This window comes from Helianthus annuus, chromosome 5, assembly GCF_002127325.2.
Source record: "Helianthus annuus cultivar XRQ/B chromosome 5, HanXRQr2.0-SUNRISE, whole genome shotgun sequence".
In the NCBI taxonomy this organism is placed as follows: Eukaryota; Viridiplantae; Streptophyta; class Magnoliopsida; order Asterales; family Asteraceae; genus Helianthus; species Helianthus annuus.
The window spans coordinates 97,426,824-97,454,514 of NC_035437.2; the positions used below are offsets into that span (position 1 = coordinate 97,426,824).

The 27,691-nt window shown below is 39.7% G+C and overlaps 1 protein-coding gene across 1 annotated transcript; it reads right to left on the reverse strand.

Moving 5' to 3' along the window:
• Positions 1 to 18,162: 18,162 nt before the first annotated feature.
• On the reverse strand, positions 18,163 to 20,108 carry LOC110940843 (zinc finger CCCH domain-containing protein 29). Its single transcript, XM_022182418.2, has one exon. The coding sequence runs from the start codon at positions 20,032 to 20,034 to the stop codon at positions 18,331 to 18,333; it is 1,704 nt and encodes a 567-aa protein (XP_022038110.1). The 5' UTR covers positions 20,035 to 20,108; the 3' UTR covers positions 18,163 to 18,330.
• Positions 20,109 to 27,691: the final 7,583 nt, after the last annotated feature.

Genomic DNA, 27,691 nt, shown 5'->3' on the forward strand with positions numbered 1-27,691 from the left:
GGGTCCCACCATGTCGATTCCCCACTGCTGGAAAGGCCATGCAGTAGATACAGGGATAAGGTCGTTCTTGGGGCGCAGGGTTTTTGGAGAGTGTCGCTGACAGGAGTCGCATTTGCGGATTTCCTTCAGGGCATCGACATGCATCCTTGGCCAGTAATATCCGGCGCTCATGATCTTTGCGACAACCATGCGCGGTCCAGAATGAATGCCGCAGATCCCTTCGTGGATCTCCCTGATCAAGTAGTTCGCATCTTGGGGGTCCACACAGCGCAGTAGTGGTCCCAAGAAGGATTTTCGATATAGAATACCACCATTCATTTCATATTGCAGGGCCTTGTTTTGAATCTTCCTTGCCTCTGCTTTGTTTTCATGGAGTACCCCTTCTTGCAAATACTGGATTATGGGGGTCATCCAGGATGGCTGTCCCATCTCAATCACGTTCACTTGACGCAACAGTACTGATGGATTTTTGAGTACTTCTATTCTTACGTCTTTTGCAAGGTGCTGAAAAGAAGTCGAAGCAAGCTTGCTTAAAGCATCAGCTGGCTTGTTTTCCGAATGATTGATGTGGATAACCTTGTGAGATTTGAATTGTTGAAGCAATTCTTTTGCCTGTTCCAGATATAGAGCCATGACTTCACCCTTTGCATCGTATATGCCATTGACTTGGCTGGCTATCAGGAGTGAGTCGACATGTGCTCGTAAGCTTTTGGCTCCCATTTTGATGGCGAGGCGTAAGCCTGCCAGAAATGCTTCATACTCCGCCTCGTTGTTGGTGTTTTTAAAGTCCAACTTGATGGCGTAAGTAAATTCATGATTCTCGGGGCTCACCAGGCGCAATCCTGCTCCAGCGCCATCTTCATTTGATGCTCCATCAGTATAAAGCATCCAAGTCTCATCAGTCACGTCTTTCTCAGGAGTCTCTATCAGCTCACATTCTTTGATTTTATCGGCCGGCACTTCTGTGACGAAGTCGGCTAGGACCTGACCCTTAATGGCTGGACGTGGCTTGTACAAGATGTTATGGCCTCCCAGCTCAATGGCCCATTTTGCCAATCTGCCTGATGTCTCTGGCTTTTGCAATATTGTGCCAATGTGGAAGTTGGTAAGCACGGTTATCACGTGGCCTGTAAAATACCTGCGCAGCCTTCGGGAGGCGTGTAGCAGTGCAAGAATCAATTTTTCCATCGTGGAATATCTTGCCTCTGGGTCAGTGAGTACCCTGCTGACGTAGTAAATTGGAGTTTGAACTCCGTTTCTCTCCACCAATAATACCGACCCTACTGCCTTATCTGAAGAAGATAAGTACAGTACGAGTGGTTCCTTTTCGAACGGTGCAGTCAGGGTAGGAAGTTCAATCAGACACTGTTTCATTTGCTGAAAAGCCGCCTCCGCCTCGGGGGTCCATTTGAATTCTTGTTTCTTTACGCAGTTGCGCAACGTGCTGATAAAGGGGTACGACTTCGCGGCGTGATCGGAGAGAAAACGATTAAGCGCGGCCAGTCGGCCGGCCAGTCGTTGCATCTCTTTGATGGTTCGCGGTGAGGACATTCGCTCTATAGCCTGTACTTTCTCTGGGTTCACTTTGAAACCGCCGTTTGTGACAATGAAGCCTAGAAACTTCCCCTCTTCCATGCCAAAGGAGCATTTGGCTGGATTCAGCTTCATATTTACACTACGCAATGAATTGAACGTTTTTTCGATGTCTTTCAACATTTGGTACTCTTTGGGACTTTTAACCACTAGATCATCGATGTAAACTTCGATATGCTTTCCGATGTCTCCTGCGAAGGTCTTGTCCATCAACCGTTGATATGTTGCGCCAGCATTTTTTAGGCCAAAAGGCATCTTTGTGTAGCAGAAGATTCCAAGATCAGTTCTGAAGGCTGTCTTGTCTTCATCTTCGAGTTTCATCTGAACTTGATGATACCCCTTGTAGCAATCCAAAAAGCACTTCCATCTATACGGCGCTAGCGAGTCTATCTTTTTGTCGATCTCAGGCAAGGAATAGCAATCCTTTGGGCATGCCTTGTTGAGATCAGTGTAGTCTACGCACATTCGCCATCCGCCGTTTGACTTTTCAACCATCACCGGGTTCGCAACCCAACTCTGATATCGTACCTCCCGCAAGATCCCAGCTTTGAGCAACTCGCATACTTGCTCGTTCATTGCTTTCGTTTTGTCTGCTCCCAAGCTGCGTCTTCTTTGGACCTTTGGTTCAACGGAGGGGTAAGTGTTTAAGCAATGTTCGGTTATGTTGCGCGGGACACCGGTCATGTCTGCCGGGGTCCAGGCAAATATATCCATATTTCGGAACAATAATTGCTTCAACTGCGTTCGGATGTCTGACGAAATGGCGTGGCCAATGGTCACTGTTTGCTCTGGGTATCTGCGGTTTAAGACCCATTTTTCGGGCTCGGTTGTAGAAACCTTCGCCGCTTTCGCTGGGCGCATTTCTTCAGTGGACATCACTTCCTTTTTGGCATAGATGATTGCTACTCCTGTCTTGGTTGGGAACCCTATCGCAGAGTGGGGTGTTGAAGTTACCATATTCAGCTCACCCTGGGTCTCCCTCCCAAGTTCACATTTGTTGTTCTTGAATGTTTTCCGTCAGAAAGTGTGACGGGGAAACTGATCTGACCGAGTGGGAAGACCATCTCGTTGCAAAATCCGGACAAGGGATAATTGACTGGCTCGAGTCTCGCCTTGTCCTCTTCATCAAATTGGTTGAAACACTGCTCGTAAATGATGTCTGCTGTACTTCCTGGATTATGATCTTGTATTCCGTTTCATAATGGTCGATGATACCGGTAATGACGACGGGTCGTGTGGCACAAGGACCGCCGCGCACTATCGGGAAAATGACCTGTTGCTCTTGCCATGAAGGCTCGTATGGACGCTTGCCTTTCTCTTTCGCGCTATACCTAGGTCCGTTGACCATGTGAGTCTCTAGACGTCGGACTTTCTTGTGGTTCCCTTCATCATGGCGCTGGAGCTGACGAGTTTCTTTGCGCACGTTCTTCACCAGATGGCTTAGTTTACCGCTTTTAAGTGCTCTCTCGATTTCTTGGCGCAAACTGTAACAGTCATCAGTCAAGTGCCCTGAGTCTTTATGAAAGTCGCAGTACAAGTTGGGGTCTTGCCCCTTCTTGTTTGTCATGGGCCTGGGAGCCTTGAAATCATGATTCTCCGTCATCAATACTTCTTTTGGCGTTTTTGTGAGCGGAGTCCAGTGCTTTTCACGATTGTCGTCTTTGACCGCTTTCTTGTAACCGATTCGGTCAATCGTTTCACGCGCGTCTTCCCTGTAGCGCGGCCTGTCGTCGTGGCCTCTTGATCTCCCAGACTTCCAGTCGTTACTCTTGTATTTGTTGCGTTTGTTGTTGTCGCGCGTGTTTCCTCTAGAGAATCGATCTTCAGAGTAATAACTCTTGCTACCAGCGAGTGACTCCTCGGTTTGCGCGACGATTTTTGCAGCCTCCATGAGTTTATCCCACTCCTTTGGCATTCCATCTTTACCTGTGATAGTTCTAATGAGACTATCACAGCGGATGGCCTTCTTAAAGTGACAACGCATGAGTTGTTCACTGACGCCGCCTCTCTCCAAACATTCCTTATTAAAACGGGTGATGAAGTCCTCCAGACCTTCACCATCTCTTCGCCAAATATCTTCTACTTCGGCTGTGTTGCGCTGGTAGCGACGTTGTTGGCTGAAGTAGCTCAAAAACTGTGTCTTGAAATCTACCCACGATTTAATCTTCCCAGGCGGAAGGCTATCAAACCAGGCGCGGAGTTTGAATAAACAAGTGACACCACATGGGCATGTTCCAACCTCCCATGCAGCCTACACTTGTGAATGTTCTGACGTGATCATCTGGATCAGTCAATCCGTTGAATTTCCCGACAGTCGGGGGTAGTTTCTCTCGTGAAAGCGGCGCGAGTGCAATTTTCGGGATGAACTTGGAGTGTTCCGCAGCTTCCGCTGGTCGGTACGCCAGGCAGAAATCTCTTTCAGCTTCTTCTGTGTACCCGATGTGCTGTCTCGGCTTGAAGTACTCGTGGTTTTTTGGCAATCGGTTAAAGACTGACGAACCCTCGTCATCTACCCAAGTCGGATCGTTCGGATCTGTCTCTTCCCATTCGTTGTTCATGTTGCGCGGCGTGAGCCGGCTGTGAACAGGGCCTCGTTGAAGGGTTGACGGATAGTCGTAATAACTATCCGTTTCCCCTCTTGTATCGCGCGTGTCGTGTACGCTCAAACGTTTGGTAGGGGGAGGCCTGTTTATTCTGCCTTGGAGATTTGGCGGTGGAGGCATCTGGCGCGCTCCTTGACTTGGGGGAGTTACTAAGGACGGTTCTGCCGTCAAAACTGCTTGTTGCGCAATCAGCGACTGGTACGCTGCATTGATAGTGGCGATGTTTTTGGCATACCACGAGGCTGGGGTTTCGCCTTCTGGTAAGCCTAATAATGCCGAAACATTCTGAGCTGGTGCTGTGTTCGAAGGTCCTTCTCAGTTGTTCCCTGGGGTGACCACTTGAGTGATGCGGGTGATGCTCCCGCGCGGGCCCCCAGTATTGGTTCCGTCGACCTCACCAATTTCTTCGATTTGTTGGGCTTGGAAGTTTTGGATTCCTTCACCCAACGCTGCGTTAGAGTTGGTTCCGAAGCCGAACTCTGGAATGGTTCCTTGACCAGCCATGGTCGAAGGAAGAAAAGATATCAAAGGCTCAAATAAAAGAAGATGAAGGTGGTTATAGAAAAAACCGGTGGGCGCCAATGAAGAAACACAGAACTGATTAAGGTACTAATCAATTTGGTTTATGTTTCTATCATGATGGTTAATCTTCTAATGAATATTTGAGCTCCGACTGGATGGATCAATCCTGCAAAACAGAACACCGTTACTCGTTAAGAGGGGAATGTGGGGGTTTCCCTCTTAACCAGGCTCCGGCGTGAGAATAAGCGACTGTTTTGAGAGTAATTAAGTGCTAAGAGTGAGAGTAGAGGGAATGGAATGTTTAACCTGTGGAATGAGGTCTCTATTTATAGCCGAAGAGGTGTAAGAGGATATGGGCTGATGGGCCTTGGGCCGGAAATGGACAGCATAGCGGATATGCTCCATGCCTTGCTGGTGTCGACCGTTTAGTGGCTTCTAGAAGTTCTTTGGTGCTGGCGCACCTTGATTGGAGCCACGTGTCATTGTTGTCGGCCCTGCTGTCTTTCTGCCATCAGCAGACAAGTGGAGATCGGGGGACAGTTGTCTCCGTCCCCTGATTGGTGCCACGTAGGCGTCCTTATGTACTTATCGTCAGGCAATCGTGGCGCAGGATTGACCAGACGCTGCTGGACGTTCATTGGCTCTTTTCACTGCCACTTGTACCTTGTGTACCACTGGAGGTAGCCTCGCGCTTCCTTCTTGTGTGGTTCTTGTTTGGCATGTAACTAAGGGGTTAGTATGCCCATGTGTTCCTTTATTTTATGCTAAGTGCTGTTATCTGAGCTTCTTATGGGCCAGGCCTCGCGCGACACAGATCGAAACGTGGTGTAGGTCGCGCGAGGCTCTCAGTAAGAGGTTTATTAAAATAAGGAGTATGGTCTCAAGCGCAACCACACGGAGGTTTGCGCGGCTTTTTGGGACCATACCCCTTCAGTTGCGCTATTTAATGTAAATTATTGTGTTTGAGATTTAGTAGAGAAGTTAGTGACAAGATTGAACAATTCGTTATGTGTGTTTAAAAGTGTTTTTTTTTTTGTTTTATCTATGGTTTTTTATGCCTTCTCTAATAAAGGCACATCCTCTTGGGTACATTGGTATTAGTGTTATGGGTTGTTCTGGATATAAAGGTGATAACTGAGGTTCTGGTTCTGCTACACGATTAAGGTCAAGCTCATTTTTTTGCGGTTCGGAACATATCAAGATTAGCTAATCTCATATCCAGTTCCTCCCACAGAGGTCTAGTTACTGGCATCTGAGCAGTTCTTTCAACTAAGGTTATTGTTGCTTGTTGGGTTTTCCTTTTTCTCCTTTTCTCCCTTTTCTCCTTATTAAACCATCCCCTTTTCTTAGGTGGAAAGGCTTCCTCAGATTTTGCTCTAAAAACAAAAGGTTCCTCGGTATCAGCTACGTATCCGGGTGCACTCTCGGATGGTCCTTCATCCATTGGAGAATTGGACATGTGACGATAGGCGTCAGATGTATTTTGATAATTCATACTGTGAACTCAAAAATGGTCAAAATAACATAAAAATCATAATATAATTATTAAGATTTATCTACACAGAATAACACATAAATTTCCTAACACAATTGTTTAAAATGTAGGTATTAATAGAACACCTAAATGGCTTAAACCAGTGGCTCTGATACCACCCTCTGTCGCAAACCCCAACCCCACCCTGGGAGCGGGTGCCGCGAGCCGGATAGGTGGTATCGTGTAAGACCCTTAGTCCATTTCATACGATTATCATATATATTTTGATTATAATAGTGTACTTAAGATTAAACATACACTTAATACTACTTTGTTAAAACATTTTAAACTTTAAAACATTTTAACATAACATGTATAAATTCGTCGTTTAAGAGTGACGACGAAACTCTTAGCGGAAGCTTTAATCTTTATGTGTTCAGTTCCTCATCGAGCTTGATCGTCCTCCGGTAACTCAAATGGTACCTACATTTCATATAAACATGAAATGAGTTAGTCATATAGCGTTTAAAACGTGTCTAAACAAGTTCGCGAGTCAAAAACATGCAACCCACAAGTTTCAGCAACAAATATATAGCATTATGACCCGTCGCGTAGCGCGACGGGATGAGTACTGATCTCTCGTGCGACGCGAGCCCCGTCACGGGCCGTGACAACAATAGAGATACCCATCGCGTAGCGCGAGGGTGAGGTTTCGACAGAAAGGTTGCAGCCAGATGCTGCATTTTCCAGCCAAACCCATTTTTACGAAAACGAGCATAACTTACTCATTTTTTATCCGATTTGACTCACGTTTCTTCCTACGTGATCATAAAATTATTCTCCATCACATGGAGTTAACATCCGACATCCGGATTAACAAATTTTTAGACTTTTAAGCCTTCGACTTAAAATGTAATTTTGTTCTTTTGACTCGTTCATGTAATAATCAAACAAATATGTTTGTTAAATCCAAATTTTCTTAGGAACTTGACAAGTTCGATATTTTCTATCTTATTAGATTCAAATCATGGGTTTCATAAGTATTTTAAACCCGATTTCGCTCATATGCTTATTTTGACCCGTTAAGGGGGTTTTAAGCATATTTTCAACAAGAATCGCTTTCATTCGTTTGTAGCATTATATTACCACATTTCTTATCAACTAAACTTCCTCCACAACTATATGTGTGTCGGATATAATGTGGTAACTTATAAATTCCGAGTTTTACCCCTCGGATCATTATTTTACGGCAAAGACTCTTATAGAGTCAATTGACCTAAGATTTTCATCTTTCGCTTTTTATACTTATTTTAAGTATTTATTTAATCATAAAACTCGTTTCCGAACAACCTTTAAGGGTCGTTCGCTCGATTTAGCTTACAAGGGCATTTTGGTCACTTTTAACCCTTCTATTACGACGAAGGACTTTTAAAGCCATATTTGACCAACATCCCACTTTTAAAACTATGATCTTGTATTAAAGGTCATTAGGTTTCAAAATACCATAACCACCATTTAAATCATTCGATTTACTTATTTAAAGTAACGGAATGTCTATTTAACTTCATTTAACTCTCAATGAACCTCTTGTTCCAATTGAGTAGTTAACCTATTAAAAATACCTGACTCGGATCAATATATTGACCCGTTTCGATACCTTGCCTTAGTAGCCGCTAAGTAATAGCAATGTAAATATCCATTTGATATTTATTCCTATAATCATACAACTCGACAAACCATTAGTCGATATTGTCAAAGGGTGATAATTTCACCTTTTGACCCGTTTGGTCTAAATGACCGTATATCTTTGCAAGACGATATTTATTACCATCTTATCTACATGACTCGCTCCGGTTTACATCGTACGGTCATTTTTACTTATAAACCATTTCTAAATGCTTTTGACCCATTATGACTTTCGCCATAAAGTGTCTTTCCAAACTAACGGTTATTGTCAACGAGTGACCAAAATACCGTTTTACCCTTATTATTTTCATTGGTTTACCTTATAAGGTAATCATTAAAACTCGTTATCTTTTAGTCATTTCATGACTAAATAACCGTATTAGCTCTTTTTAACCATTAAACATGGTTTATGATCATTGTCTTTTGTTCCGAACCGCACATATCGTGTTGGAACATCATAATTCAAACAAGACTTTATATTCTTCATGACCTATAAAACCAATAGGTATTACATAAAAAGGTGTAAGCTTTACTTACCTAGCATCCAGATTATGCTTTTCCGTCATTCTTGTTTCGTTTGACCCGCTTCCTTCCCAAGCTTTCACCTAGCTTGTCAAGCGTCAAACTCTCATTGTAAGTTGTAAGATGGTTAGATTAGTCATAATCATTCACGACTATCCCATCCTACGATTCTTATGTCGAATTTATCATTCGATCATATCGTTGGTCAGTTTGGCTTTTAAAAGTCAACTGCCTATTGACCTAATTAATTATACGAAGTAGCTTAACTACTCGTTTAATTACTTAGCCAATAATCCGGTAAGCATCATTCATATATTACCATTTTAATCACTTATTTAACAAGTTCTTGTAACCATAACTTAGTGAATTAATACTTGATGATATTAAACATCACTAATCATGAACTATCATCAAATTTTTATCATATCACACTAAACCCATATCATAGTAAGTATGATTATATACTCAAACACACAAAGTGTTCAAGTATTTCCTGATTACTATCATGTTTGATGATTCTAATCATCATTCTATCATCAAATTCATCATGTGATTAATACCCACTTATCCTAGTGTGGTAAATCATCAAATCATTCAATATATAGCATCATATGTATAATTTTCACTTAGGGTTTGGTTCCTAAGCAAGTATACATCATTAATTCAATCATAGATTCAATAATTCATTCATAATTCGCGATTATGATGATTATCCAAATTTCACAACTTCACAAATCATCAAAAATTGACATACCTTATGATCCCCTAGCTTGGGTGATCATTAATTCACGTTCAATTGTGAATTTAGACCTCGTTTGAGCCTTCAATTTGATGATTATGTTGAGAGTTAGGGTTTGGCTCCTGGGGAGCTCTCTGTGTTCGAACAGAACACCCTCAAAACACACTAAGTGTGTGTTTTAATTAAACTCTTGTTTTTATAACATAACTTTCCATTTATCCAGATTTGGCCCCTTTTGTTTGGTTAGTTATTAAGTAGGGCACAACCTACTTATTTCTAACAATATTCCCACTTATTAACTAGGTTAAACATTCCTTGTTAATTTAGTGAGTTCGGGGAGATTTATGACTAAGTTTATTTTAAGTACCATTAACTCGGGCTTCTATAAACTTTGTTTTCTCAAAAGCATTCTTTCAACTTTTATTTAATATTAGGCTTATTTATTTGAAAATCCTAATATTCACCGGGTTACTTTTACTATTAACGGTAATTTACCCGTCTTTTAATATTAACCTGGTTTGATTACCAAACCCGTTCTCGGGGTGTTACAAGTCTACACCCCTTAAAGAGGTTTCGTCCTCGAAACCTTTCTTACATAGTTCATCGAGTTTTTAAACTCAATGCATTTGACCTGAGTAATCTTTTAAGCATTACTCATACTTTAACCAATTATTAGTATTACCAGAAAAGTATGGTAATACCTTTTTGGTTACTAAGCATATACGTATCTCACACGAAATAATGCAACTTGAAATAACGTAATCTCGTTATTTCGACCAATTTAGTTAATTTAGCGAAATCCATCGCTTTTATACTTTTTGAATTCTTCATGAATTCGTTATATTAACCCGTTTGAAGGCTTTTAGTGAAATCTTTCACATTTGACAAACAAATTCTTTTGTTTTCGAATTTATTCATTTGGTTTAGTTATACGGAATCCACCGCTTACGAGCAAACTGAATTTCTTAATTTTCATCTTAATTATTTAAGATAGTTCAATAAATGATATTAACATAATTCTATAAAGTATATAAGCACATACCTTATAGCTTTATCCTTCAGTCGAGCTTTTGCTCGAATTGACCTCCCGACACTTTGCTTGTGTTGCCTTATGATCCCTCAATATAGGTGATCAGTAATTTCCGTTAGTAAGGCCTCATGGGTCGTTACTTTCATCATGTACTATTACCTTTGTTGTTTACTTGACTGAGTCGCCAAAAGTTGGCCACTTAGTCACATAAGTTTATAAATTATTTTTATTCTATATTAATCTTCGTAGTGAATAGCGTATTAAACAAATTCTTAATTTGAATTTTGACCTTAACCGGTCTCACTAACTAGACTTATCAGTCCAGTTGCTTTACACCCATCACTCGGGCTACAATCTGATTATATTTCACATTACTTTTCTTGACCGTGATCGTGTCACTTCATGTTAAGGTTTACATTAACCTTTCTTTATCGAAAACCTTTCTTTTCGAATGTATCGTCTTGTACTTTTCAGTGTCAAGACCTGTATCTTTAATATTTACTATCTAAATTCCTATCAAAATTTATGTTTATAAAAATGTTATTTCTTAAAATATATGTTTGGTGTCAAGGGACCTTGTTTATATTTGCAAAATCATTTGGTTTCAAGTTTCAAATTCGTTAACCTTGACTATAGTTCGTGACTACAATCGTTTTATTTTGGATCATTATCCCGACTCTATGACTTCTCACGTCATTTATGCGTCAGTTCATCTTATGCTCACCGTTATCTGGTTTGCGTATATTCATATTTGATTCTTTCCGATTACCGGGCTCATTATTCTTTGCGTTTAACGCTACCATTATCCGGCTTGCGCTTACTTATGCCATCCGACATTATATTGTATTTAATCCTTTTGACTTGTTAATGTGAAATCCATCACTTATAAACAATCAAACTTTATTCTTTATTCAACCCGTTCAACCTCAAAATAGTTGAACATATTTATTCAAAGTTTCTATTTACGAAATTTTATAGTCTTTTAGTCGTAACTCAGAATCCGAGTCCTTTGACTTTCAATCCGCGTTCCCGTCTCTCGGTTTACGCATGTGTTTATTTTCCTACCCATCAACCGGGTGATTTTACCGAAGTCATTATTAATGCAACCTTTTAGATATGCATTAGGACTTCGTTTTGACTTGTTTGGTTGTCTTAGCGAAATCCATCGCTTTATTTAACCAAACCTTTATTCTTTATGTAACCATGCTTGATGGTCTTAAAATTTCTGAATGACGATTATCATCATCATCCTTTCTTTACTAAGACCAAAGTCAATGACTTCGATCGTCTTTTTGTATGGGCAATACCTTCGTTTCTATGACCTCGCGGGTCATTTATAATTTGGTTTTACATGCCCTTTTTTGTCAACCATGGCTCTTTCGTCTATAATGACCTATTTCACGAATTCCCTTGGGTCATTTATTTCTATGCGCGCCATACATCGTTTTTATGGTTCCCTCGAAAACCATTTATACGAGTATGCCCATAAGATTTCTTGACCCCAAGATTCTTTTAACTTTTTCATTCGTCTCGACCTTACCACATCGGACATAACTGTGCTCATTATAAGAAGCTCACGGTATGCGTTCACTACTTACTTGGCCAGAGTAAGCGATCAACACATGGTACGCATGACCTTATTATAATTACCACATCACGTCGCATGTATGTAATCTCTTGATTTATTTCAATTGGTAAAACTTTATTTAATTGCCAATTAACAATTACTAGTTTTACCCGTTTTATCCTTGAATATTTACAATGTTCCTTTTATAACCATTTATACAATCACACTCATCGATGTGATCATTACTTTTCTCAATATGAATCCTTATTGAGAATACTTACTTGGATGATTACTTTCGTCCAAGTTTATTTTTTAACTAAATTCAGTTATTGTCTCATTATTCACGACTGTGAATAATACGTATCTCTACTGAATTTCTCTTGGAAACGTCATCCTGGATATGAATCCTATCCAGGTTTTCCAAGTTTTATATTCTATATGCAACTTGTCATTCACTATGTATTTGTTGCATATTTCTGTTTGCACTATAAGTTTAAGACATGTACCTTGTAGCTACTTGCCCTGATAAACTTTCCTTGTTGTTAGATCTCTCATTCGAGATCATTTCTCCATTCCAGTCTTTAGCGTATATGACTTACTTGTCATACTTCTGACTAATTCTTTATCGTATCGATAATTCTTTAGACTCTCGTCATTTTCGGATACGAGGGTCCTTTAGCTAAAACGTATAAAAAGATTAGTAACGTTTATCATTAATAAGCGCCTGTATTATAATACAAGGCTTTCAACAATACGTGTTAACACATGTAATTCGTTTAACTATATTGGTCTTTTATCACTTTATTTGGGGTAACATGTTTTACACGTTATACCTATGTGTTGTTTTTAACACTTTTCATGCTAGACCGTTAATATACTGAATAACTTACCAGATTTTGCGATCAAGTCTCGAATCGAACACACATCTTTATCAAGAGCATAAGGTTTAAGTCCAAGCATAGTTTTTTTCCACCATACTCGAATCTCTTAAACCAGGGCTCTGATACCAACTTGTAAGACCCTTATTCCGTTTCATACGATTATCATATATATTTTGATTATAATAGTGTACTTAAGATTAAACATACACTTAAAAATACTAGTTTTTAAAAAATTTTAAACTTTAAAACATTTTAACATAACATGTATAAATTCGTCGTTTAAGAGTGACGACGAAACTCTTAGCGGAAGCTTTAATCTTTATGTGTTCGGTTCCTCATCGAGCTTGATCATCCTCCGGTAATTCAAATGGTACCTACATTTCATATAAACATGAAATGAGTTAGTCATATAGCGTTTAAAACGTGTCTAAACAAGTTCGCGAGTCAAAAACATGCAACCCACAAGTTTCAGCAACAAATATGCAGCATTATGACCCGTCGCGTAGCGCGACGGGATGAGTCCTGATCTGTCGCACGACGCGAGCCCGTCGCGGGCCGCGAAAACAATAGAGATACCCGTCGCGTAGCATGAGGGTGAGGTTTCGACATAAAGGTTGTAGCCAGATGCTGCATTTTCCAGCCAAACCCATTTTTACGAAAACGAGCATAACTTGCTCATTTTTTTATCCGATTTGACTACGTTTCTTCCTACGTGATCATAAAATTGTTCTCCATCACATGGAGTTAACATCCGACATCCAGATTAACAAATTTTTAGACTTTTAAGCCTTCGACTTAAAATGTAATTTTCTTCTTTTGACTCGTTCATGTAATAATCAAACAAATATGTTTGTTAAATCCAAATTTTCTTATGAACTTCACAAGTTCGATATTTTCTATCTTATTAGATTCAAATCATGTGTTTCATAAGTATTTTAAACCCGTTTTCGCTCATATGCTTATTTTGACCCGTTAAGGGGGTTTTAAGCATATTTTCAACACGAATCGCTTTCATTCGTTTGTAGCATTATATTACCACATTTCTTATCAACTAAACTTCCTCCACAACTATATGTGTGTCGGATATAATGTGGTAACTTATAAATTCCGAGTTTTACCCCTCGGATCAATATTTTATGGCAAAGACTCTTATAGAGTCAATTGACCTAAGATTTTCATCTTACGCTTTTTATACTTATTTTAAGTATATATATAATCATAAAACTCGTTTCCGAACAACCTTTAAGGGTTGTTCGCTCGATTTAGCTTATAAGGGCATTTTGGTCACTTTTAACCCTTCTATTACGACGAAGGACTTTTAAAGCCATATTTGACCAACATCCCACTTTTGAAACTATGATCTTGTATTAAAGGTCATTAGGTTTCAAAATACCATAACCACCATTTAAATAATTCGGTTTACTTATTTAAAGTAACCGAATGTCTATTTAACTTCATTTAACTCTCAATAAACCTCTAGTTCCACTTGAGTAGTTAACTTATTATACATACCTGACTCGGATCAATATATTGACCCGTTTCGATACCTTGCCTTAGTAGCCGCTAAGTAATAGCGATGTAAATATCCATTTGATATTTATTCCTATAATCATACAACTCGACAAACCATTAGTCGATATTGTCAAAGGGTGATAATTTCACCTTTTGACCCGTTTGGTCTAAATGACCGTATATCTTTGCAAGATGATATTTATTACCATCTTATCTACATGACTCGCTCCGGTTTACATCATACGGTCATTTTTACTTATAAACCATTTCTAAATGCTTTTGACCCATTATGACTTTCGCCATAAAGTGTCTTTTCAAACTAACGCTTATTGTCAACGAGTGACCAAAATACCGTTTTACCCTTATTATTTGCATTGGTTTACCTTATAAGGTAATCATTGATACTTGTTATCTTTTAGTCATGTTCATGACTAAATAACCGTATTAGCTCTTTTTAACCATTAAACATGGTTTATGATCATTGTCTTTTGTTCCGAACTGCACATGTCGTGTCGGAACATCATAATTCAAACAAGACTTTATATTCTTCATGACCTATAAAGCCAATAGGTATTACATGAAATGGTGCAAGATTTACTTACCTAGTATCCTGATTATGCTTTTCCGTCATTCTTGCTTTGTTTGAGTCGCTTCCTTCCCAAGCTCTCACCTAGCTTGTCAAGCGTCAAACTATCATTGTAAGTTGTAAGATGGTTAGATTAGTCATAATCATTCACGACTATTCCATCCTACGATTCTTATGTCGAATTTATCATTCGATCATATCGTTGGTCAGTTTGACTTTTAAAAGTCAACTGCCTATTGACCTAATTAGTTATACGAAGTAGCTTAACTACTCGTTTAATTACTTAGCCAATAATCCGGTAAGCATCATTCATATGTTACCGTTTTAATCACTTATTTAACAAGTTCTTGTAACCATAAGTTACCGAATTAATACTTGATGATATTAAACATCATTAATCATGAACATATCATCAAATTTTTATCATATCACACTAAACCCATATCATAGTAAGTATGATTATATACTCAAACGCACAATATGTTCAAGTATTTCCTGATTACTATCATGTATGATGTTTCTAATCATTATTATATCATCAAATTCATCATGTGATTAATACCCACTTATCCTAGTGTGGTAAATCATCAAATCATTCAATATATAGCATCATATATATAATTTTCACTTAGGGTTTAGTTCCTAAGCAAGTAAACATCATTAATTCAATCATAGCTTCAATAATTCATTCATAATTCGTGATTATGATGATTATCCAAATTTCACAACTTCACAAATCATCAAAAATTGACATACCTTATGATCCCCTAGCTTGGGTGATCATTAATTCACGTTCAATTGTGAATTTAAACCTCGTTTGAGCCTTCAATTTGATGATTATGTTAAGAGTTACGGTTTGGTTCCTGGGGAGCTCTCTGTGTTCGAAAAGAACACCCTCAAAACACACTAAGTGTGTGTTTTAATTAAACTCTTGTTTTTATAATATAACTTTCCATTTATCCAGATTTGGCCCCTTTTGTTTGGTTAGTTATTAAGTAGGGCACAACCTACTCATTTCTAACAATTTTCCCACTTATTAACTAGGATAAGCATTCTTAGTTAATTTAGTGAGTTCGGGGAGATTTATGACTAAGTTTATTTTAAGTCCCGTTAACTCGGGCTTTTATAAACTTTATTTTCTCAAAAGCTTTCTTTCAGCTTTTATTTAATATTAGGCTTATTTATTTAAAAATCCTAATATTCACCGGGTTACTTTTACCATTAGCGGCAATTTACCCGTCTTTTAATATTAACCTGGTTTTATTACCAAAGCCGTTTTCGGGGTGTTACATATCGTTGTTTATTAAATACGTAGCGGAATTAAAACATCTGGATCGTAGGTAGGAAAGAATTTCAAAGTTTGTAAAAGACCAAACTTTTTATATTAAATAAATGGGCTAAAACCCATATTTCATTTATAATGTATTTTTAGCGATAAACCCTAATTCTTGAAAAACATAAGTTTCCTTTTTTATTCAGGTAACTATAGCCACTTTATTTAAGCCTTCAGTACTCAATGGCTGACTTCTAATAGCTTCACATCAAGTTACCTGAAACGCGTTTGAAATCATTTTATCGGCAAGAAATACTGGCGAGTTCATTCCATTTTTATAAAAGTAAATTGTTATAACTTTACAGTATTAAGAGCGTTTACAATGTCTATATCTATCAATTATTCAACACAGTATGCGACTGGGGACAATCCCCCTTGCTCTTGGTCATATTATTTTGGGTCCTATCACCCAATAGTAACGGTTCCTATCACACCCTTGGTGACTGTGGACTAGTTATGTATACAAAACCCCAACTACTGTCGATAATTATAGATTACAAAGACATAATCCCTGTAAGTGTAAGTATAACTGAAAAACATTTAAGGTTTTGTAAAGTAAGTTGATGAAAAGAAGAATGACTTACTTTGTAAACTTAGGTTTTACTATAAGCTTCCTGATAATATTTTTTTGGTGATTTTCCTGAGTTCCTATTAAAAATATACAATGCACGCGTGTTAGTATAATAACCCAATTCAACTTTATCAATACATCACGATACGTAGTTTACAAAGCATAGCCTTTATCAGGCAGCGTCTTGACATCCGTTGCTGGGTTCAAGATCGATCGGACAGGGTATCGAATCAGTGATCAGGGGTTAAAACACTTATAACAGGGCAGAGCTTTGTGAACTTAGGGGTATAATTTTGAGCTATATGTTGAGAGAAAGAAAAGAAAATGAACGAGTTGCAACTGCTGAACGAATGCTCTATTTATACTTGTTTTCTGACCATCTCGCGGCCCGTGACAACCTTAAGCTAATCCTTTCGCGGCCCGTGAGACCATCTAGCTAGGGCTTAGGTTTGACTAGTCACCGGTGTAGGTGTGACACGTGGACGACACGTGTCGTCAAACATGACCGGAAAGTTACAAGCCTTTTGCGCCCCGCGAAAGGTTTTCCTTAGTTTGTCGTGACCCATGACAGACACATAATTATTTTTTTCCTTTTTCAATTTAAATAATGTTACGCGGGTTCGGTTTTCGATTACGGAATGTTTTTGGACATTTTTGAGGATAAAAGAGTGTTTCCTCCCACATGCTCTTTTGCGGCTGTGTGGGAGAAGTCACACGTAAAGTGTGATGGGACGTGACCCTGTTCCATGCTTTTTGATGTTCACCACAGCTGGTCATTTATCAAACCCTTTAACCTTTTAACCCTTTAGGTTGTATTGCATTTATAGTTAGTTTCTTAAGCTTGAGCTATCCACGTTATCACGTATGAGATGAAAAAAAGAAACTTTAGGGACAATCCCTACCATAACCCTACTTAATTACCAGATTCATAAGAGATACACTTGTGTTGATAAAGATCCTTACTTGATCCTTGTTTGGGTAAAACAATGGTATTCAGTAATAATGTTCCCTTGATTTTACCAAATCGTCCAAGTGTTTCAATAAAAAGACAATGGCAGTAAAATGATAGTTCAAACAAAGTATAATGCACCCATAACATGCATGTGCTTATTTGGCACAATGAAACATAGGAAAGCTAGACTTAGTCTAAAGCTGCTAGGTATTAGTTCGTCCCAAAATAGGAAAGACTTGTTGGAGCTTCTGCCATCCAAGATGGAGCCTGCCATATAGCTCTAGAGTCTCACGTCATCAGAGCGGATCTAGGTCACTTTTGTAGCTTCCTAGGAACCCATTCGGTTTGAAAAAAAATGAAAAAAATTAGTGAGAATCTTGTATGATTTGAAAAAAAAAATAGTGAGAATTAGTGACAAAAGGAACCCAGTGAAAAAAGTTCTCACATCCGCCACTCCACGTCATTTTCTAGTCGGGTTCGGTTTGTTTTATATAATTTGGCCGTTAAACAAAAACAAATATTCCAAACTAAAAACTCCTTTAAACAAAACATTAGTAAATGCATTTTGATTTGCTTATGAGCTACACATAAGAATCACATCAAAGATATTATTACTTCATAAGTATGTAGTTAAAACCCCTTTTAAAGAAAGTCTAGGGTTGGAAAAGAATTACATCAAAACAAAACAAAACTAAAATAAAAGAATAAAAACAATCTACTTTGTTATAATGAAGTATTGGCAAAACAATGCCTTTGTTTTTATGCTACCAACCTCTCCTGCTCTATTAACATCTGCTCCATCCATTGGGGCAGTTTCTCTTCGCCGCCACCACCACCGTAACCGCCACCGTGGCCGCCGTATCGCTGTTTCTCCGACGAGCTATACAACCCAACTCCAACCCATGAAGCATCTGGCTGATGATCCACATTCACACGTGAATCATTTCTGTACACAAAAGATGCTGATTTTTTGAACTTATTAGCATCTTCTTCATTGAACCCCCACTCTAGCTTCCCATCAGGCGAACCCCATTGCGAAAATGGTGAACCAATGGCTCCTGATCCTGCACCGGCACCCGCACCTGCTGAACTACGGTTAATGAAGCTTTGACTGCGTTGTTTCGAGAATGCGCTGGACCTCGAGTTCACTACGGCCTGTGCAACTGCAGCCGATGATTCGAATGCAAAATTTGTGGGTTTTCTTATTGGAGAGGATATGTAACCCGAAACATTATCAAGATTTGAAGAGTTTAATTCCCCAAACCTATTGGTGTAAAGGTTTGAAGACAAGTTGTCAACCATTAGTTGCCTTTGTTGTTGAGTTCTTAAATTTTGTAACTCGAAGTCTCGGGCGTTCAAAGCGGTGCGCAGACGACTACTGGAAAGTTGTAGAACCGGCGGTGACAAATGGTTTAACTTGTTTTGCCACCCAGTCACCGGAGATAAAGATGGTGACATGGGTGGGGTGGAACCAATAACCATTGGGCTCGAGTTTTGAATTGGGCTCATTAAGCCCAATTCAGTTGAACTCGCAGACCCTGGTTTTGGTGAAGGGATAGCTGAACCAGTTGAGGCATACAAAGGCCTCAACTCGTCCACTTTGTGCGCGAAAAAACATACTTTTCGCCCACAACTTGTTTCATCTTTACATAACCGTGTCTTGTATTGAGCTGGGTGGAGCCATGATTCAAACACCCCGTGTGCATACTCGCAAGCATCGCCATTAGCGCAGCTTCCTTTGCGAAACTCTGGGCACGGGACGCAGCTGTAGTTGTACTTGTTTGGGTCACGCCTGCGGGCATTCTCGCCCGGGTGAACAAACGGGCACTCCGTCCAATCGTGAGTGTAAGCCCTCGAACACGGCTTTACCTTAAACGTATACATCCGAAACTCATCGGAACCATATAATTCACCGTTTATATCCGGAAACGGTACATCAATCGGGTATTCCTTTTTCGCCGCAACAGCTTCTTCCATAACAAAACCCTTCAAAAACATCTCCAAGCCTTTTCGAATCGACGATTTGATGCCACGAGCAATCAAGTCACCTGGTTTGTTCCCATTTCCATCGGTTAAATTAACATCAGCACCAGCTTCAATCAACATCTTCACTACGTCGACTGACGTCACAGACCCTCCGGCAGCGGCGCAGTGAAGAGCAGTTGCGCCGTCCGTACCGGAGGGTTTGTTGACGTCAATTTTCTTACTCCCAATTAAAAATTTTAATACCCGAATGCTTCCATAAATGGAAGCAATCATTAATGGGGTTCGTTCTTCGAAACCCATTAATAATTTCGACGAATTCCTCCTTCCGTACCAAAATCCGAATTCGTCAACACCGATCCCCTTCTCTTCAGCATCAGATACAAACGCGGAAAGATCATCCGCAGCCGCTAATTCGAGCAATCTCGAGCGCTTCAATAGACCTATAATCTTCTTCTGTTGAAACTTTTCTCCCTCCATGATCAACCCCTTGTAAGTTATAAGTAAATAATTGGAAACTTGTAGAGAATATTGAATTGATGAGAGTACTTATATGAGGGAATTGAACATATAAATAATGTAAAGTAAGGCACACAAGTGGGAAGGGAGGAAGGTGTGACACCTTTTTGGTCAAAAGTCAAAGCATTCAACATTGGTGGACCTGATGGCACACCCACTTCAAAACTGCTAATAAATTTATTTCAAATGCAACCCAAATGCAAATTCGGTTTTGACACCTGGCTGGATAATAATGGTCTAGTACAGGTCCAGTAGAGTGTGAGCTTGAACCGGCTGTGATGTTGTTGTGAACCCCACACGGTTCGGGTACAATGGCTCGAATTGTGGGCACAAGGGGTTCGGACCCATGATTAAGTGAGTGTAGGTCTGTTGATATAAACAAGGTTTCATTTATGTTAGAAATGAAATACGATTTATGTGGGGTTTTAATTAATTTCTTTGCTTTTATAGGGAAAATATATTGTGAGACAGCCCTTTTTAGGTTTATAAATCAAGAAAATAATTATTTTCAATAAATACAAACACAAGTTTGCTATGTCCGCGGGATTAGTCCTCTTTCTTGGTTGGCCAAAAGTGGCGGCCAAGTTTGTTTTTTTGTTTTTTGTTTTTTTTTTTTGCATAAAATAGTTATTTATAGATCCTGTCAAATTACGATTTTATCCTCTGTTTAAAATAACGATCTTGCCCCCTGCCAAATTACGATTTTATCCTCTGTTTAAAATTATGATCTTGCCCCCCAGTCAGAAATAAAATTTATGTTTTGCCCCCAGCTTAAATTTACGAGCTTTGGTTAAAAAAATTATACTTTTGCTCACCGCTACAATTCTGCCAAATTACAATTTGGCTCCCAGTTTAGAATTACAATTTCGCTACCAGTTCAAAATAAATTTTTTTTCCCCAGCTAAAAATTACGATTTTGCCCTCAGTAAAAATATTACGATTTTGCCCCCAATTCAAAATAAAAAAATGGTTTTGCCCTCAGTTCAAAATATTATTTTACCTCCATTTTAAAATTACGATTTTACCCAAGCTAAAAATTGCAATGTTGCTATAGTTTTTTTGGGGCAAAACTATGGTAGTGTTTTATTTTACTTTGTTTACTCAATTTAGTTTTTATTCATGCCAAACAGCTGTCTAGCACTCGCTAATTGGTCCTGACAAATTATTGTTTTGTCCCAAACTCTAAATTACACACTTGCCATTGTTTTAGTTATTTTTTTATCATAACTATGATAGTGTTTTTCTTTATTTGGTTAACTCGATGCATCTTTTTTTATATCGTGTTATAAGTAGCATGTATAGCTAACCCAAATAAATGTGTCGCGCCCCGCAACGCGGGCGGCGCATACCTCTAGTCATCGATACAATATTGACAAAGCTATTCTAGTTATCTTGTAATTTAACTCTGTATATCGTGTTTGAATACTTTGATAGAGGAGTAATACCAAGGTACAATTTCCAAATAAAAATAAAAAGATTGTTGTTTGAAGGGGTATAGTCTCAAATCCTGCGTGACAAGTTACAACGCTCGCGCGCAAAAGGCCATGCGCAGACTTAGCAGAATATATCTTGATGGTCGCCAGACATGCGCGCGGGTCCTTGACGACGCACCCAGCACAGCAACAGCTAATATATCTAATACAAGTACAAATAGTACATGTGGCAGAAACTGTAGCCATTCAGCTTGTGTCAGGCCCTGACAAGACAAATCCCACGATGGCCAATCATGCAGGAGACAAGAGGTACAACAGGACAATGATGTGGAACCAATCAGGTCATGTCGTTCACTGCTTCATGATATCCACTCAAGCTGGTGACAGCCTCATCAACAAGGACAACTGCCAGGCCATGTGGCTTCCATCACCATGGGCCAACATCTCTACGCTCTGCAAACACTAACGGTCATGTCAGAGGAGACAAAGAGGATATTCCTTGTTGGAGACGTTCGGCCCAAGGCCCATCACCCTATCTCCTTCTCCATACTATTCGGCTATAAATACCAGACTTCAACCACATGTTAAAGCATTAGCTCTTTCACTCTCATACCCTTAACACACACTTGTTTTATCTTCTTAAAAGATACTTATTCTCACGTCGGAGGGTGGTTACAAGGAGAACCCCCAACCTCCCCTTCGTCTAACGAGTCTCACGGTGTTCTTTTTTGCATATGGTTATCGGTTCATTCTCTGAGGAAAGATTAACGATTAACCATAATTTGCCGAGACCATTCCCTTGAGGATAAATACTGTGGATTTAGACATGGTGTTTCTTCATTGGCGCCCATGGTGTTCTTTTTTACAGATCGCTATCTCTGAGGAAAGATTAAGGAATAACCATTATTTGAAGAGACCATTCCACAAGAATAAGTCCTCTGAATTTAGACTTGGTGTTTCTTCGTTAGCGCCTACCGATTTTTTCTTACTGCTTATCATCTTTTTCTTTCCTTTCTATTCACCATCATGGTTGGTTAGGGAACCCCTTTTTTACACTTTGGGTTAAGCTCTCAACATGCTCCAGGCGCGAACAACACGCACGTCTAAACCCCACATGCTGACGGGTACACCGAAGGAAACTTTATGGAGTGCTGGTAGTGTTGCGCGAGCCACACAACATGTTAGCCCCTTCGCGCAAATTGCTTCATTACTTCCAGAAGGGGAGACCCTCGCATCCTGGTTTATGAAATCTCAAGCTGCGCTGAACGCAGTATACGCACAACTGTGCATGCAAACGCCGGCTACAACACAACAAACCCCACAGGTGCAACCAAGTCCGAGAATCTTGGATTACACCTCCGCACCACGAGAGCGTACACGTACAGGGTGTCTATCATCAACATGAAGAACCTTATTATGACGTTAGCACCACACGCGATATAATCAGGGGCGGATCTACCTTGAAGAGACCGGGTTCCCAAGAACCCAGTCGGTTTCGAATTATTAGTAAAAACTTATATAGAAAATATAAAGTGAACCCATAAATAGATTATAAGTGAACCCATAACAAAGAATCTGAAGTGCTAAATTGGTTCTGCGCTCCTTTTCTAATCATGTAAACTGAAGTTCGATTCCTGTCCCGTGCATTTCTCCTTTAACTTTTTAGAACTGTTTTTAAAATTCAAAATCCGTATCTAATAATAATCCAATGTCTGCACTTAGCAGATCCATATCTAATAATAATCTAGCAGTAGCACTAGCAGTCCAATGGGAGGGGTCTTGTGTTTTAGGTGTTTGGTCTTGGGTTCCACGGGTTGCATGGTGACAAAATTTCAGAAATAATCCCGCAATCAAGAATTTGGCCGTTCAAATAAAATCCATATATTCATGTAACGATGCTTGTATTAATTGCACAAAGTTGTTTCTTTCTTTACAATTTGTTTTTTTTTTATGTTTGGAAACGTTAGTTTTTCAAAGTTCTAACACTACGCAACGTGCGTGTTAGGTTTTATCTTTTTTATATAAAATTTTCACTGAGACATGCTTATTTCCTTCTATGTTTTTTTGTTTTGTTAAACTTCGGTCTTTTCCTCGCCTCGGAGCGCCCTGCTAGTTAGAGTTAAAGTAAAAACAACAACCCGCCTCTAACCTCTTCCATCGTTTATTCCTTCGCGTCGCTCCCCGTTCCAAAACAAAAAAAGGCCGACCCAGAATTGTTTATGTTGGTCCTATGACATTGGAGCATTTAAAAAAGTGAACCCATTGGAAAAAAATCCTGGATCCACCACTGGATATAATGGCCAACACTGTAAGGCCTGACGAAACACTAGAAGAACTCTCATCCAAGACCGTTTAGGACCCCGCCTCATCACCCATGATGAATGGGACTCGTTGTCACACCCCAACTGTCACACCCCAACCGATGGCGGAATCATCGGGGCATGGCACTGAGCGAAACAGATTGTCCAGAAGTTTCCACAACAACTATTAATACTATTCAGTTAAATGATACGTCCCATACCATATCCCAAATAATACAATATATTATTACAGATAACAACTAGGCAAATATTCTATTCCGACAACTCAGATTTAAATTAATAACATAAATATTGTTCAAATGATCCTAAAGACCCGGTCGGACAAGATCTACAAACAACTATGCTCTAGATGCTTGATCCTAACAGACAACTATTTGTTGGGGGCCTCTAGAGCTTTATTCTAGCCTCGCTTTCCTAGCAAGCAAACATCTTAAACACCTGCCACATACGTTAAAATAAAGTCAATACATATAATGTAAAGGTGAGCATACAAGTTTGATAATAGCATATAGAGTTCGAAATAGTTTATGCATAACCAGCACGTACACAGAGGAAAACGAAGCATGTTAATTATCGACATGGATCTATCAATACCAATGACTGCGGGTTGACCGTCCGAGACGGTTCGCAATACATGATTACCACCGTAATCCATGCAAGTAATTGTCCTTAACAACCCCCGTGTGAACGGATGCTGAGTCCAAACTATAGTACTACGTCGTTAAGGCAGGTAGACAGCATTCCACGTGTAAACACAATTAACAAGCATTCATTTAGTCACGTAATACATGCATAACGGTTAGCGTTCAAATAATTGAGTAGTGTGTTCGATTGTGATTTTGATAAGTAACGTATGTAACACCCAAAAGTGCTAAAAGCAAAAAGGGATCGAGTATGCTCACAGCGATTGATTGATGGATTGAAGGGAGCGCTTGAGAATAGGGTTAGCCTGAATAGTTCGATAGCATAACGATGAGCAACACATAAAATGGAAACAAGTGATGATGGGTTGAACAGCCTGGTCGATCGAATAGCAGGTTCGATCGAACGGGTTGTTCGTTCGGCTAAAGAGTCCGTTCGGACAGTCCGTTCGATCGGCCGGTAGGCTCGATCGGCTGGACTGTTCGAGTGGATTGTTTCTTCCTTTGAGTAAGATGTGTTTGTGTATGATGGTTTGACCTTTTGAAGTTTTCGTTGTAGTATTTGAGAACACTGAAGTGTTCTTACCTTTCAGGTCGATCGATCGAACGGTTTGTTCGATCGGCCGGCTTAGCCGATCGGTCAGGAACTTCAGTAGTAGTCCTCAGCAGGATGTCACTCGATCGAACAGCATGCTCGATCGGGTGGCATTCCAATACGTCGAACGAATTGAAAATCGATTAAGGGTTGAAGCATAGTATCTCATGATCCGATGAGTAATGGTATCAAACAGCTCGTTCGATTGAACATCACCTCGTTCAATACTATACCTCATAGAATTGTCAAAATGTGGGGCCATATGCTAGCCGATTGGCTGGCCTGGTCGATCGGCTGACATGTTCGATCGGTTGGGTTGTCCGTTCGGACAGCCTAACCGTTCGGCCAGCATCCTGACCTGGTCGGCGTGTTCGTCTAACACTGGGATGTTCTAATTATTTGACGTTATATCGAGGTTGTTCGACAACGAGTTGAACCATACTACTTTCGTTCTTACTTATTTTCCCCTGCTCGGACAGGAATCACCCAAGTCCGGCCGGTGAACGGTTCGGAACGGCGGTTTAACGATTAACCCGAAGTCGGTGAACCTCGTAGATAGAACCCGAATCTTGAACCACACAACCATTGGAATGATTAGTGAGTTGGCTCAAGCTCCGTTTCTACCGGTTTGAAGGCATTGAGTGTAAAAGAGTTGAAAGAGAGTTGGAAATCCTTCTTTCAATCCTTCACACCATGTAAATGTTCAGATCTGTGATAGATCTTAGCTTGTTTATGTGGAAATCGGTTAGATCCGAGCTATTCATGGTGGATTGAGGCCAAAACATGATGTTCTTGAAGAACACCATGATGACATCATCCTTGAATGCTTAGATCTTGATGATTTCACGGCTAGAAATCAAGATTTGAAAGATAGAAAGGTGTAGGAGTGTGTTTTGATCAAGAAAGTACAAGATTTAGGACGAAAACTTACCGGAATCGGAAGAAATCTGAGAAAAGAAGGGGAGCACGAGCTGGCCGGTCAGAGAGTTTCCAAAAGTGGAAAGAATGATAATGACAGGCCTATTTATAGGCTTCCCAAAGAGGAAAGGGCTGGCTGATCGGCCACTGTTCGATCGGCTGACAGCCTGATCGATCACTCAGCCTGGTTCGAGTGTTCGGTGCGACGATTTTCGATATTTCGATTTCGATTGAAGATGATACGAATACGATAGAGTTTCCTATTCAAATTACTTTTAATCCCAGCCACTATATCTAAAATACAATCATCTATATTTCACGTTACCATTCGACATAATTCGATTTCGATTGTATTCGGTTTGAGATTCGAGTTTCGATTGATTCGACTGATCACCACACAAAGCATAAGGTAAACATGCACAAGTTACACATAGGGCACACACACAAGTAATATAACACCAAATTCGCATAGTTCGAGTTTCGAGCTTGATTATTGATTGATTAACTTTATCGCATTGTTACTTCCTACTATTCACAGTCGTAAGTTGGTTCGCGTCGATTAAACATTCGATTACTTCGATTCTTTCTTGATTACAACACTTACTCCACATAATACAAATAAACATAAAATCGACTAATTATAGTCAAAGAAGTCAAAGTTGACTTCGACTTTGACTTTGACTTTGACATTCGAAAACACGGGGTGTTACACCAACCGATGGCGAAATCATTGGGGCGCGAACTGAGCGAAACAGATTGTCCAGAAGTTTCCTTAACAACTATATTTACCAGATATTTAAAGAAACACGTCCCATACCATGTCATAAATGATAATACAATTATTACAGAAAAAATCTAGTCAAATTGTTCTGTTCCGACAACTCAGATTTTTATTACGGACAATTGTTCATTGTTGACCTAGGTCTTTCCTAGCCTCGATTTCACAGCAAAGTAAGCAAATAAGCATCCTAAGCACATGTCACATACGTTAAAGTAAAAGTCAATACACATAGTGTAAAGGTGAGCATACAAGTTTAATAGATATAGTAGAGTTCGAAATTGTTACGCATAACCAGCACGTACACAGTGTGAAATGAGGCATGTTAGTTATCAACATGAACCTATCGATACCAATGACTGCGGGTTGACTGCCCAAGGCAGTTCGCGATACACACTCACCACTGTGAGCCATGTAACTAATTGTCCTTAACGACCCCTGAGTGAACAGGTGCTGAGTCCAAACTATAGTACTATCCTTGCTAAATCAGGTAGACAACATTCCATGTGTAAACATAACAAACAAACATTCATTAAGTCACGTATAACATGCGGTAACCGTTAGCGTTAAAAGTATTGCGTAGTGTGTTCGATGTGATTTAGAATAAGGAACGTATGTAACACCCAAAAGTGCATAAAGCAAAAAGGGATCGAGTATACTCACAGCGTTTGGTGGATTGAAGGGAGCGCTAGAGAGTAGGGTTAGCCTAAACAGATTGATAGCATAAATAAGGAACGTATGTAACACCCAAAAGTGCATAAAGCAAAAAGGGATCGAGTATACTCACAGCGTTTGGTGGATTGAAGGGAGCGCTAGAGAGTAGGGTTAGCCTAAACAGATTGATAGCATAACGGTAAGCGACGCGTAAAACAAAACAAGTGCAAGTGGGTCGGACAGCAGTTCGATCGGATGGTAGTCCGATCGGACAGCCG

Coding starts and splice junctions, on each gene's coding strand:
- LOC110940843 (XM_022182418.2), bottom strand. CDS start 20,034: ATGGAGGGAGAAAAGTTTCAACAGAAGAAGATTATAGGTCTATTGAAG.